The sequence below is a fragment of the Panthera tigris genome, chromosome D3 (genome assembly GCF_018350195.1).
Source record: "Panthera tigris isolate Pti1 chromosome D3, P.tigris_Pti1_mat1.1, whole genome shotgun sequence".
In the NCBI taxonomy this organism is placed as follows: Eukaryota; Metazoa; Chordata; class Mammalia; order Carnivora; family Felidae; genus Panthera; species Panthera tigris.
The window spans coordinates 53,348,555-53,363,987 of record NC_056671.1 but is presented as its reverse complement, the minus strand read 5'-3'; the positions used below and the strand labels follow the sequence as shown (position 1 = coordinate 53,363,987).

Here is a 15,433-nt window from a genome sequence, read left to right as displayed (position 1 = left end):
AGCAGTGAAAGATGTTTTGTAAGTTTTGGGGTGCTATACTTTTCTGTTTCGGCGCTTACGTTTTTTGATAAATGTTTGTTTTCTCAGATGGAATTTCCAAAACCTTCTTCCCTAAAGCCTGGTACTTACAGTTGAAAGAGTTCTTGATCTAGAAGTTTGAAGCCATTCTTTGGAAATTTACAGTGCACATGAGTAAATGGAAGGCTTGGAGGTGGTCTGCTGGTTTTGTTTACTGTAGTTCAACTAGTTTGACCACCAGAATGGTCTCTTTGACCGTTGAAGCACATTTTGTTAACTCTGCTTTAAGGTGATATCCAAGCTAGCTAAATTTCAGTTAGGATCATGATCTTTGTTTTAATTTTTTTACTATTTTATATCTGATTTTCTGTTCTGCCTTTTTTGGGGATTATTTTTGCATTATTTTAATATCTGTTATTGCCTAAGGTATGCTCTCCATTTACTACAAACTTTTTTCCATTTTTTATTTTAGAGCTGAATCAATTTATGAAGAAATGAAACAGAAATATGGAACTCAGGGTTGCTATTTACTTAAAATTAATTCTCGAACATCTAATCGAGCATCAGATGAACAGATACCAGATCCTTGGAGTCAGTATCTTCAGAAAAATAGTATTCAAAACCAGGTATATGTAAAAAACAACCATGAAGCAAACCACAAAAGCTGTATTTCAGTTTTATGACATAATGGCATCATTGTAGAATTTTTTAAGTCTTCATTTAACTAGTAGAATTGTTTATTTATTTTGTGGAATCTAGCTAGTTCTGATCTATCAGCATGTGAGCTCTTAATTCAGTGGTTTAAAACTGTTTTTAATTAACACATAATCCCTTATATGTATTCCATTCAGGTATATAATATCCGTATTAATTGATCTTTTCTTAAAAAAATGAAAAGTGAATTACATAAGAATTGAATGAGATTGGCTAGACATGTAGAGAATAGAAGTTTTTACTTGTACATATAATTCCTTATGAATGCTTACAGTCAATTCTTTATTATCCACATGCTCTGGGGTTGCCTTCCTTCATTTTCAACATGCTGTTCTTATGGCCACCTTTTGGAGCTCATACTTTTTAGGTGGGTGGGCTTTTTTCCCTAACTTTCCTTTGATTTCCTTTCCTTCTGAATTTTCAGGAAGTGTTATTTCTTCCTAATTTTCTCCTTTCTTAATCTAGAGTCCTAGTCTAATGTTAATTGCCTATTAGTTGAAGTGGGTAGGTATAAGGTTTCATGGTCTGTTGAACTTCTAAGATAGAATTGTATGCCACTTGGTAGTAGTCAGATGTGAAGTTCCCATGTTTAGTTCAGATAATCAGGAGTTGACTTTTCTGTGTGTGTGTATAGAAGGGGGATTTTGTAAGTAAATGAAAATATAGTTGTGTTCTGTACATTTGAATTACATTGGGTACTCTGTGATATTCTTTTTAAAATAACAATTATAAAGTTTGTAATTTTTGATGTCTTAATATAAATATTGTTTAATAATCTGTTTGCCTTATTTTTCTATCTAATATATGGAATTTTTGGTCCAAATATAGTGTTATACTGATATTTACTCACTTTAAGAAAATGCTGGGAAAAAGTGAGAAAAAAGAAAAACCAGTTGCATATGAAGGAGTTTTATTAAAAAAAAATGGTCTTTCAGGGCCACACTCAGAATAGGGACAATATTGAAAAATGGAATTTATTATTATTTTTAGTGTTTATTTGAGAAAGGGTGTGTGAGCAAGCAGGGGACGGGCAGTGAAAGAGAGAGGGAGAGAGAGAATCCCAAGCAGGCTCCATACTGTCAGTGCAGAGCCCGATGTGGGGCTGAATCTTACAAACTGTGACATCATGACCTGAGCTGAAATTAAGAGTCAGATGTTTAACTAAGTGAGCCACCCAGGTGCCCCCCAAAAATGGAATTTAGAGTCCAATCATTCTAAGGAAGGGAAACATAAGTCAAATTGACCAGTTTGAGAACTTTTAAAGAAGACAGAGGTATCAGAAATTCTATAGCTAGATAGCCAGGATTGGAGGATAGCTTTTTTATTTTTTATTATTGTTTTTATTTTTTATTTTGAGAGAGCAAGCAGGGGAGAGGGGCAGAGAGCAAGAGAGAGAGAGAGAGACATTCTCAAGCAGGTTCTACATGGAGCCTGATGCAGGGCTCAATCCCATGACTGTGAGATTTTGACCTGAACCAAAATCAGTAGTCGGATGCTTAACAGATTGAGTCATCCAGGCACTCCTGGAGGATAGTTTTAAAGCTTATCAAACCTAACCCCTAATCTATTTTAATTTCCTTTACCTGTGAATAACCTCATCTAGTACTCTCTTCATGTCTGAACAGCTGGAGGATCAACCAAAAATTATGTCCCTTAGCTTATACTCCTTGGTCCTTTGGGACCAGTTTTTCATTAAGTCACCTTTCAAAATATAGAAGGATAGTTTTTGTGTCCCCTTCTGTATTTACCAGGCTAAATATAACCACTTTTTTCAACTCTTTCTTGAGTGGCAGTTTCTTGTCCTGATCGCTTTTATCTTATAAAGTACTAGTTTGTAATTTCCCTCAAAGCATGACACTCAGAATAATACCTCAAATTATTGCTCTCGCAGAGTAGTCTGGGTATTTTTAAGTTTGTTTTGTGACTGAGAAACCAGAGCCTTTGTACAAATAAACACTGCATTGGATATATTTCTAATGCACTGTGATATATTCAGAATTTACTCCAACCTGTTAACACATGTCCATAACCCAGGAGATTTCATACCATCCTCTTATTTTCCCCTGCCTGACTCTAGTAGTCCTTCTCTCTTGGCATTTATTTCTTACTTCAGACAACTCTGCAGGTATTCATGTACTTATTACATATAAACAGGTAAACTGAGGTAGAGATCATTTGAATTCAGAAGAATTAGGATAGTAGATTGAACGTGAAAGGGCGTTTAGGAATATAGTAGATGTGGATTAGAATGGTAAAATATATGAAAGAAATTAAGAATTTGGAGGACTAAAAAGAAAGTGTCTTGCTAAAACAAATAAATGAGGCTTATAGTCAGCAGAAAAACCACAGTTGTTGATGGATTTGGTGATATCTTAAACATGATTAATTAACTAACTGCTAATGCTTTTTTTATTTTATTTTGATAGGAATCATATGAAGATGGCCCTTGTACTATAACTTCAAATAAGAATTCTGATAGTAACTTGCTTTCATTGGATGGATTAGATAACGAAGTCAAAGGTCTTGATATACTTTCTCTAAGTTTCTCTTTTAGTTGAAAATCTGCACTGTTGTCAAAGCATGCTAATCTTCATAGATAAAAGATGGGGGAAATTTTCATAATAAAAATAAAATGGGCTTCTCCTTTGAAGAGTTTTTTGAGTCATTTGAGTTTGACGTTTTTTGACATTTAAAAATTTGTTTACCGAGAGTAATATATACTATTTCTTTTAAAAATTTTTTAGGAGGCAAGGGGAAAGATACTGTGTGCAGCATTAATTATTCCCAAAGTTGACATGATTTTGAGAGCTTTATTTCTGTATTTTAAATTACAGTTGTTTTCTTTTAATTTTTTTTTTTTTTAACTTTTATTTATTTTTGAGACAGAGAGAGACAGAGCATGAATGGGGGGAGGGTCAGAGTGAGAGGGAGACACAGAATCTGAAACAGGCTCCAGGCTCTGAGCGGTCAGCACAGAGCTTGATGCGGGGCTCGAACTCACGGACTGCGAGATCATGACCTGAGCTGAAGTCAGGCGCTTAACTGACTGAGCCACCCAGGCGCCCCTAAATTACAGTTTTTGATGGTGATAGTTCTACAAATGTTTTTTAAAATTTTTTAATGTTTAATTTTGAGAGAGAGAGTGCACGAGCAGAGGCGGGTGGAGAGAGAGGGAGACACAGAATCCAAAGTAGGCTCTAGGCTCTGAGCTGTCTGCACAGAGCTTGACAACGGGACTCAAACTTACAAACCTTGAGATTATGACCTGAGCCGAAGTCAGATGCTCGACAGACTGAGCTACCCAGGCGTCCCTCTAAAATTGTTTCGTTAACATTTTTGTTATTGCTTAGTTGTGTTATTTAAATTTATTCGTTATATTATTTTAACACTGTAATTTTCTTCATTTATTTATATGAATCTAATTTTTTTTAAGTTTGAGAGGAAGAGCATATGCATTCACATGCCAGCCAGGGGTGGGGAGAGGGAGGCGCAGAGAGAGAGGTGGGAGAGAATCCCAAGCAGGCTCTGTGCTGTCCAAACCCTGAGATCACGCCCTGAGTCGAAATGAAGAATTGGATGCTTAACTGACTGGGCCACCCAGGCTCCCCTATTTAAAATCTTTAAATTGCTATTACATGTAACAAATATTAACTCAAGTCCTGTAGTTTTAGGAGGGAAAATGTTAATGTTATTGTATCTTAGACTTCTGAGATATACAGAAAGATGAAGGGTTCCAACATTCTTTTTTTTTTTCTTTAGCAGTATGGTAGTAATATCACAATTTTCTGTTGCATTCTGAAAGTAAAAGAAAGATCTGTTTTTCAGTAGATGGCTTACCAAATAACTTTAGAGCTCACCCACTTCAGTTGGACTCATCCAGTGACGCTTCTAACAGCATTGATGGCCCAGATCATGTAAAATCTGCTTCATCATTACATGAAACAAAGAAAGCAAATACTGGAATTATTCATGGTGCATGTTTAACCCTTACTGATCATGATAGAATTCGACAGTTTATACAAGAGTTCACTTTTCGGGGCCTTTTGCCACATATAGAGAAAACAATTCGGCAATTAAATGATCAGGTAAGATTTAATTGTTCGGATTAGTACTTTTAAATTTTCAGTAAAGAGTAAATTTGGGAATATAGTAGTATAAGTTATTTAAAGTACTTGAAGTTGTTTTGTTTTTTTTTTTAAGATAGACTAATGCCAGTATTTATTGGCATCACTGTCAGTGATGAAATTCTCTTAAATCCTAGAAGATACTTATTTACATTAGCGATTTTGCCAGCATATTGGACAATTTTCTTTAAATCAGTGTTGTTAAAATGAATATTTGCTCACTGTTAAAGCTTTTTAGTTATTTAGAATATATTGTATGTAAAAGTAAAATACTAAATCTCATATGTGTAACGTATACTCTTTTTTTTGGTAGCTAATATCAAGAAAAGGTTTAAGTCGATCTCTATTTTCTGCAACTAAAAAATGGTTTAGTGGCAGTAAAGTTCCAGAAAAAAGCATTAATGAGCTGAAAAATACATCTGGATTGCTGTGAGTAAAATATTATTGTTTTTGTTTTTCCTCTGTTTAACTCTGATTGGTGTGTGACTGTGTGATGTCCTGCAAAAAATGATCTCTTTAGTTTTTTAGTTTCATGTTGGTTAAAACTTCAGTAGATAAGAACAGTGACTATAAGTTAATTATATTAAAAAATGTTTTTAAACCATTAGGGAATTGGGTATCTAAAAATAAATAACAATGGAGAAAGTCCCTTACTTTGGGTTTCTTTCCCTATTTGTAAAAAGATGGAATTAGAACAAATATTCATTAATAACTCATCTAAATAAAATATTGTGGTCTAGTGGTTCTGAGCCATGGCATATATCTAGAAAATTTTGTTTCAAGGGAAAATAAAGTTCATTTTGGGTTTTTATGTTTTTTGTGGTTGTATGTATAGTGAGTTACCTAGTATTGACCATTTGCCTCATAATTTGACCATGGAAAAATTTCTTGCCTCTTGTTGAGAAGTTCTCAGTATAGGGCTATAAATTATATAAATATAAATGCTTCCAAATGTCTTTGAGAAATGACAGTCTCCCACTGGAGACAGAATTCTTGTTGAATCAGATTAGTTTTCCTAATATTTTAGACTCAGTTGTCTAGCTTGTTAGACATTTTATAATATTTGATGGTTCAGGGGTTATAAATTACAAATTCCTTTCTTAATTCATTTTATATTTATAGGTATCCGCCGGAAGCACCAGAGCTTCAAATCCGAAAAATGGCTGACTTATGCTTTTTGGTGCAGCATTATGATTTGGCTTATAGTTGCTATCATACTGCAAAGAAAGATTTTCTTAATGATCAAGCAATGCTTTATGCAGCTGGTGCATTGGTTGGTATTCTGTAATATTACAATTTCTTATTTCTACTGTCATAAATGATTTAGAAATCTCTCTTTATGAAATGGAAAACAAAAAACCTAGAGATAAAGTTGTACTCAAAGAGGACATAATGCTTTATGGGTTTTGAATTAGTTTATGCTGAATTGATGGATTTTCCTCAAACTGGTTTAAACGTGGTCAGATATAATGGTTGATGTCTTAGCTTTGTCTAGTACCTTCTAATTTTTGTGCATGCTTTCAAAATTTAATTTGAGTTTCTGTTATTATATTGAGTAAATTTTTTTTAGCAGATGCTTTTAGATCTACTGAAAAATATTTTAAAATTGCTTAAATGTTTTTTTCTGATGTAAGACTATACATTGGTTAAGAACATGTACTTTGGTGTGAGACAAACTGTCATCTTAGGCATGTGTTGAACATCTCTAAGCCTCAGTTTTTTCGCCTGTATAGTGTGAACCCTTACGGCATAGGGTTGGATGAAGAGGTATAAGGGCATGTGATGTGCCTAGCACACTGCCTTGTATGTTATAAGCTGTCAGTAAGCATCAGCTATGTTAGTTTTTATAATTGATATGTAAACCTTGGTGTGTCAGAGATTTATTTTGAAAGGGAGAGAGAGTGAGCATGAGCAGGGGAGGGGCAGAGAGAGAGAGAATCCCAAGCAGGCTGTCAGTGCAGAACCAGAGGCGGGGCTCAGACCCACAAATTGCGAGATCATGACCTGAGCCGAAACCCAGAGTCGGACGCTTAACTGACTGAGCCACCCAGGCATCCCCAGAGAGAATTTAATATACTTGTTGCCTTATAACATTTTCATGTTCTTTTAAAGTTGTCGTATGTATATGCGTAATTTGCTTTCTGTGTGTAGAAAAGAGTAAAATCAGCACTGTTGCATTCTACATAATCACTTTAAAAGTATGTAAGCTTGTAAACAAAGTGCGAAGAACAAAAAAGTATGAGAATAAATATTTCATTGGGAATTATCATGTAGGCGCTTGTTAGTAATTGCCACTTATTTTGCATTTATTTTAATATTATGTGTGTATAAAACTAAAATAGGCAAGTTAAAAATGTAAAGCTAAAATTGCAAAATTATATTACTTTTCCTTTTCACTTCTGTAATTTTAAATGTTTACTTTTGAGAGAGAGAGCATGAGCAGAGAGGTGCAGAGAGAGAGAGGGACAGAGGATCTGCAGCGGGTTCTGCATTGACAGCAGAGAGCCTGATGTGGGGCTCAAACTCATGAACTCTGAGATCATGACCTGAGTGAAGTTGGATGCTAAACCGACTGAGCTACCCAGGTGCCCTTGTAATGTTAAAAAAAACATTTTTTTTTAAGTTTCTTTATTTCTGAGAGAGAGAGAGAGAGAGTGCGAGCATGAGCGGGAGAGGAGCAGAGAGAGGGAGACACAGAATCCAAAGCAGGCTCCAGGCTCTGAGCTGTCAGCACAGAGCCTGATGCAGGGCTCGAATTAGCAAACTGCGAGATCATGACCTGAGCCAAAGTCGGACGCTTAACCGATGGAGCCACCCAGGCACCCCTTTTTAAAAAAAAAAAAAAAAAAAAAATTTAAAGTTTCTTTATTTCTGAGAGAGCGAAAAAAATATTTATTTATTTTGAGAGAGAGAGAGAGAGAGAGGGAAAGAGAGAGAGAGAGAGAGAGAGAGAGAGAGAGAGAGAATTCCAACCAGGCTCTGTGCTCAATTCCATGAACTGTGCAGGCTCAATTCCATGAACTGTGAGATCATGACCTGAGCCAAAATCATGAGTCAGATGCTTAATTGACTGATCCACCCAGGTGCCCCTTCCTGTAATATTTTTAATGAAAAACATCTAACTTTTGAAAACCTTGTTCAGGAACTTAAAATATGCTATCTTTATAAATTGAAGTGTTTGAAAACTTACATGAATTGTCCTTGGCCAGACATTCTGTAATCTTTTATTATAGTCATCTAAAATGACGACTATATGGATATGAAATAATAAATAATGTTATTTCATAAATATAACATATTTATGAATTGATAAAATTTTACATTATGTACTTGCTAATGCATTGCTTGTATTTAGGTAGGTCTTTATAAAGGTATGGCAAAAAAATGTCAGTGGTTTTATGGTGTGTAAGCTTTTTCATTTTTATCTATAATCTGATAAATACTGTATTTAAGCCATTTAGGTGGTGGTATTAATAGCAACTATATGAGAAAAAACAGTTTAGCAATGGAAAATAAAGGTATATCTGCTATAACATAATATATGTATACCTGAAAATCCTTGTAGTCTATAAAACTGTCCTAAAAATAATAGGCCATGGAGAAAAATAGGGTCGGGAAGTCTTCTCAAAACCTATGTATGTATCTTTGAAAACAAAGTACAAATAAGAACACAAAATTTGTACCTTGAGAGATGATATATGTAATCTAGTGAGGCTGCTCCATCATGCCTAGAAGTTACTTAAAGGCATTAAAAAACACACACACACAAAACCAGTATTTCAGTACTGGCTGGGAGAAGAAGAGCTCCTAATCCGTTATGGTGCCATGATGGGGAGCACGGAGGGAAGTGAAGCTGTCTTGAGCCAAGAACTGTGCATTTACACTGGGCATGTACTTCTCTAGAGAGAGAGTCAGTGAGCACCAAAACTCAGGCATTCGTTTTCTGTAAAATACAGATAAAGGGAGCTCCTGCTTGTGCAACAGCTGAGCTTAGGGCTTGCTCCTTTCGTGCTGAAGGTTATAATTTTATATTTGCTATTTTTGATCCCCTTGCCCAAGAAAAATTGTTTATAAATGAATACAAATTTTATTTGTGTTGATACCACTTTCCTATTTACCATTCACATATTTAGCTAATTGATAAGGTCAAAATATGTTGTAGTAGAACAGACTATATTGCTTGCCTTTTTAGCTGAAAATTGTAGAAGGTATTTAGTTATGCTATCTTTAAAATTAAGTATCATAGCAAAACCAGTAATAGGAATTCTTAATACTGTTTTTTTGTAGTTCAGTTATATAACTACCTTAACTAACTGAAGGGTAAGTAGATCACTGTGGTTCTTGATGAAAATTTTTGTAAAAAGTATTGATCTGTTATTGATGACTATAAGAAATGATTTAATGGTTTGATATAATAGCTGGGGGTGATCATTCTGAATGTTCTCACCAGATCTGTAAAAATTATGTCGGTTTTGTTTGAATGTATATTGATTTAATACTTGCAGAATTAGAAAATAACTTAGAATTTGGGGGCATATTTTTCTCACAGGATTTTTTCTTAGTACCCTTTAATATATTTAATATATATTGTTTGTATGTAGTAAATAGGTATTTTGTACAATATAGTATTATACCATATGTTCAATGCATATTTGCTTTTTTGTATAATATAGAAGCATATGTGTATTCATTACATTAGTTAAAATATAAAGTAGTTAAGAAACCATGTTTCAGAGCTGTAGTATACTTTGTCACATGGGTATAATGCTTTTTCTTTAAGTTTATTTATATTTAGAGAGAGGGAGGGAGAGAGAGAGAGACAGAGAGAGAGAGACAGAGAAAGAGAGAGAACAGGGGAGGGGCAGAGAAAGAAGAGGGAGAATCCCAAGCAGGCTCTGCACTGTCAGTGCAAAGCCCTACGTGGGGCTCAAACTCACAAACCGAGATCATGACCTGAGCTAAAATCAAGAGTCAGACACTTAACCTAATTGACTGAGCCACCCAGGTGCCCCTGGATATAATGTATTTTCATTCAGCTTTTTCAGTAAATTTTGGAGCAAACACTGCTGGGTACTGAGGATGGAAAGACATTCTGAAACAGATACATTTTATATTGTCATGAAACCTATAGTCTGTCACGTTAAAGGTTTTAGTTATTCTCTGGTTTTTAGGTAATTATTTGTATTTTTTTCTATTTTAAAAGTTGCAGATAAATACATATGTTCATCCTAAAAGTGTTGGCATTAACAGTTTTCCTTCCCAATTTATGAAGGTTTCATTTATTTTTAGTTTTTATTAAAACTTGGTCTATAAAAGGACATAGGATATTTTACTAAGAAAGCCAAAACCCATATTTGGATCATCATTTCTAAATTCATTAGGACTATTGTATATTTTTTGCATTATTAACTGAAAGCATACACATTGACAATAGATTGGCTTTTAAAAATGAAATACAAAGATCTAGAAAACTGACAGTAATTTAAGTCTAAGAAATAAGGTCTTTGTGCCTTTTGTATGGTATAGGATATACATTAGAGTGTGTAAATAGCTGAAAATATATATAGTTCAAGTTGTTGAGAGCTCTCTTCGCCTGTTCTGATGCCAGTAATTAGAAAGAGACGTGCTTTATTTTGTCTTGCTTTATATGGTCTTATCATTGGTCTGTTTCCTCATTGAGGAATAGGGAAAAACAGAGAGGAAGTGGTAGCAGAATCTTAAGCTAGGTGTACTTGGTAGTTGTATATATACACCATAATTCAAAATGCTTCTCAGGTCTTCTTGAAAATCTCATTTAAATTCTGAATGACAGACTTTGGTATTTGACTGTAGAATTGAAAAACAAAAAGCATATAAATATATTTTTCAAGCCTGCATTAACCCATGAAATTTCTATATCATACATAAAAAGCCCCAGCAAACTTCAGTCCAATTTTTAGGTTTCCAAATGCTAAACTATAAGAATATTCCTCTTTTTGAAATAGTATAAATATCTTTTTCTTTAGGAAATGGCAGCAGTGTCAGCTTTCCTTCAGCCAGGAGCGCCTAGGCCATACCCTGCGCATTACATGGATACAGCAATCCAGACATACAGGGATATCTGCAAGTAGGTGACTAGAATGTTTATGTTCTGTCCATTTAGAGGTAAATTTAACACTTACATCATTATTAGATGTAAATGGTTCTTTGTTTTTCAGGCTTTAAACTTAAACAAGCTCCCAAATCAACTCAGTATACTCAGATAAGATGAGGTGATTTTTTTAAAAGTCCGTGTTTTCTTACATCCCTTATTTTCCTCTTTTGTTTGGATTTGTGGTTAAGAATTTGTTACATGTAAAATTGGGGTTATATGTTACATTGGATGATTTTATTGTGAGGATAGCTCTAACCTAAACTATTGTTAAGCCAGGGGTTAGCCATTTTGAATTTTTCTTGTTAAATAGGCAGAACACAGAGAATTAAATAGTAGTCCAGGGAAGAAAACGAGAAGTGTTTTCTTCACACATAATGAGTTCTCTTGGAACTCTATAGTAGTTAGAACTCACCACCTGTAAGGAGACCATGAACCGGTGCAGAAAGTGTTCAGAGGAGGTTTCGTAGTATTTTTAAGGAATGAATCTAGAAGAAAGGTAGTGGGGATTTGACAGCCATGAATATATTTCAGGAATTGTGATTGGCAGGAATAATGTTTTGGTTGAACATCACTGGTGAAAGGAAATGGAGCCTTGGCTAGGTTAGAAGGTGTACATGAAAAGGTGTTTTGAGAGACATTGGTGTGGGGGGGCCTTCACTCTCACTTACTATTGTTATTCTTAAGCTGTAGTTAAGATTTATGTATTAGCAATGGAGAGTTCCTGAATATTCACATAGAACCTTGACATAATAAAAGTGATTTTTCAGGAAGATTGATCTGACTGTTCTATGTAGAATGAATGGGTTGGAAGACAGATAAAGAGGCAGTCTTGTCTCTTATAATGTTGTTTAAGGATTAGTAATAGCAGTGTGTTTTTTAGTGTTTTAACAGCACTAATAAGCATTAACTTTTTTGTGTGTGCCCAGCATTTGCCACTATGCCAAAGTAATTTACATGCTCATTGAATCTTTACAACAAATCTGTGAAATGGTGGTTACTATCATTATCCTCACTTATAGATTAGAAGAATGAAACTTAGAGTTTAACTTGCTCTAGGGCCGCGCTAATAAGTGGTGGAGCCAATTTTGGATCCCACCTCTTACCTTTTACAGTCTGTTCGAAACTATATTTAAAAAAAAAACAAACAACATATATATGTATATGTTTGGAGAGTCTGGCAGGAGATATGCCCTGTGTGAAGGAGGACACATTGAAGGATTGTGAAAAGGTGAGGTTCAGAAGGTAGAAGAACTAGGAGAGTGAGGTGTCATAGAAACTAGAGTAGTAAAAAACTTTCAAGAAGTTTGAATATTCTTTCTCTGAGAAGATTTTCTTGTTTTCACAAGGTACATAGCTTTCGGTGAGAGGCACATGGAATGATGCAAAAGAGAAGGCATAATACCTAGTGACTCAGATAGCCAGATATGTCTGGCAATCCAATTTTGTCCTCCTGTTTGCAATAGACTATCATCTTTTTCTAAGTCTACACTTAATTGTTTTGCAAAAAATTTACTTTATAATCTTCATTTTAAGTTATCATAATTGATAAGATTTATCATCAATTTAATATATATTTTGGGATAAATGAGAAACACTACATTCATTATACATGTGCATTTTAAGAAGCTCCCTGATCTCAGAAATATTAAAATGTAAATAAATTTTCTTAAAGTACAGGAAATGCAATATTACTTTTACAATGCTCTCCTCTTAGAATACCATGCTTCACCTTTTAACTGATGAGATCCTGTTTATCCTTAAAAGATTTTCTTAAATATTCTTTTATGATGCCATCCATTCCCTTTCTCTCCCCAAATCATAGTAAATATCAAGTATTCCCTGTTGGTTATCTATGACTGTGAGATCATGATGTGAGCTGAAATCAAGAGCTGGATGCTTAACTGACTAAGCCACCCAGGTGTCCATTACCTGTTTTATACCACTTTCCTTTTTTAGTTAAGGATTGTGTCATGGAAATACTTGAGTTCGTAGCACTTCCAATGCCTGAACCAAATGATTTTTTAAAAAATTATTTATTTAAAAAATGTAGATATTTTTGTTAAAAATTCAAAATTTTGGCTATTCTGACAGGTGTGAGGAGATATCTCATTGCGATTTTGATTTGCATTTCCCTGGTGATGAGTGATGTTGAGCATCTTTTCATGTGTCTTTTGGCCATCTGGATGTCTTCTTTGGAGAAATGTTCATGTCTCCTGCCCATTTTTTAATTGGATTGATGCTTAATTGTATTTGGTGTTGAGTTATATATGTTCTTTATATATTTTAGGTACTAATCCTTTATCAGGTCATTTGCAAATATCTTCTTCCATTCAGTAGATTGTTTTTTAGTGTGGTTGGTTTCCTTTGCTGTACAGAAGCTTTTTATTTTGATGTAGTCTCAATATTGTATTTTTGCTTTTGTTTCCCTTGCCTTGGGAGATATCTACAAAGATGTTCCTGTGGCCAGTGTCAGAGAAGTTACTGCCTATGCTCTCTTCTTGGATTTTTATAGTTTCAGGACTTACATTTAGGTCCTTAATCCATTTTGAGTTTATTTTTGTGTGTGGTATAAGAAAGTGGTCCAGTTTCAATCTTTTGCAGGTAGTTGTTCAATTTTCCCAATACCATTTGTTGAAGAGACTTTTTCCCATTGCATATTCGTGCCTCGTTTATCAAAGATTCGTTGACCATGTAATTGTGAGTTTATTTCTGGGCTTTCTGTTGTGTTCCAGTGATCCATGTGTCTGTTTTTGTGCCAGTGCCATACTGTTTTGATTACTACAGCTTTATTTTTTTTCAGTCTTTCTTATTTATTTATTTATTTATTTATTTATTTATTTATTTATTTATTTATTTAGAGAGGGAGTGAGTGTGAGTTGGGGAGGGACAGAGAGAGGGAGAGAGTGAATCCCAAACAGGCTCTGCGCTGACAGTGCGTAGTGCAACATGGGACTTGAACACATGAACCGTGAGATCATGACCTGAGCCGAGATCAAGAGTCAGACACTTAACCGACTGAGTCACCCAGGCTGCAGCCACCCTGATTACTGCAGCTTTATAATAAAACTTGAACTCTGGAATTGTGATATCTCCAGTTTTATTCCTCTTTATTCAAGCTTGCTTTGGCTATTCAGGTTCTGTTCCATATAAATTTTAGGATTATTTATTCTAGTTCTATGAAAAATGCTGTGGGTATTTTGAAAGGGATTGCATTAAATCTGTAGATTGATTTGGATAGTATAGACATTTTAACAGTATTTGTTCTTTCAATCCATGAGTATGGATTGTCTTTTCGTTTGTTTGTGTTGTCTTCACTTTCTTTCATCAGTGTTTTACAGTTTTTAGAATACAGGTCTTTTATCTCTCTGGGTAAGTTTATTCCTAGGTATTTTATTATTTTTGCGACAGTTGTAAATGGATTTTTTTTCTTATTTGTCTTTCTGCTATTTCATTATTGGTGTATAGAAATGCAGTGGATTTATATCCTGCAACTGTACTGAATTCATTCATCGTTCTAGTAGTTTTTTGGTGGAGTCTTTCAGGTTTTCTATGTATAGTATCATGTCATCTGCAAATAGTGAAAGTTTTACTTCTTCCTTGCCTATTTGGATGCCCTTTATTCCTTTTTGTTGTGTGAGTGCTGAGGTTAGGACTTCCACTGCTGTGTTGAATAAAGGTGGTGAGAGTGGACATCCTTGTATTGTTCCTGACCTTAGGAAAAAAACTCATACACTGAGTGTGATGTTTGCTGTTGGTTTTCATATAAGGACTTTATTATGTTGAGGTATGTTCCTCTAAACTTACTTTGTTTGAGGGTTTTTATCGTGACTGGATGTTGTACTTTGTCAGATGCTTGTTCTGCATCTATTGAAATGATCACATGGTTTTTATACCTTTTGTTGATGTGATGTATCACATTGATTGATTTGCAAATATGAACACAAATGATTTAAGAAAAAAATTTTTTTGTGACGTTTATTTATTATCGAGAGACAGAGAGACACAGAGCATGAGCAGGGGAGGGGCCAAGAGATGGAGAGACACAGAATCTGAAGCAGGCTCAAGACTCTGAGCTGTCAGCACAGAGCCTGACGTGGGGCTCGAACTCACAAGCTGCGAGATCATGACCTGAGCCGAACTCAGACGCTCAACTGACTGAGCCACTCAGGCACCCCCAAAATGATTTTTTTAAATGTTGCTTGAATAAACAAATTAATCAAATCTTGGACTTGGTAGCGTTGTAACCTAATAACTGACCACATGGAGAACATAGGTGAGGAATCAAACAAAAATAAGTAAAACAATAGTGTAAGATGTAAGAGTGTTTATAAAGTTTACTTAAAACTCGTTAAGAAATGAGCATATTTAAGGGGTGCCTGGGTGGCTCAGTAGGTTAAGCATTGGACTTCGGCTCAGGTCATGATGTCATGGTTTGTGAGTTCTG

General features: G+C 34.8%; 1 protein-coding gene across 3 annotated transcripts in view; it reads left to right on the top strand.

Moving 5' to 3' along the window:
* The window catches only part of TRAPPC8 (trafficking protein particle complex subunit 8), an 83,964-nt gene that overhangs the window by 16,926 nt on the left and 51,605 nt on the right, over positions 1-15,433 (top strand). For 2 of the 3 annotated variants that reach the window (XM_007093055.2, XM_042962981.1), the window contains 6 exons: positions 491-644; positions 3,159-3,252; positions 4,558-4,817; positions 5,170-5,285; positions 5,979-6,129; positions 10,862-10,962. In XM_007093055.2, the coding sequence (XP_007093117.2) occupies positions 491-644; positions 3,159-3,252; positions 4,558-4,817; positions 5,170-5,285; positions 5,979-6,129; positions 10,862-10,962 (876 nt within the window). The remainder of the gene's footprint in view (positions 1-490; positions 645-3,158; positions 3,253-4,557; positions 4,818-5,169; positions 5,286-5,978; positions 6,130-10,861; positions 10,963-15,433) is intronic. The other variant, XM_007093056.2, reaches the window with a different exon arrangement.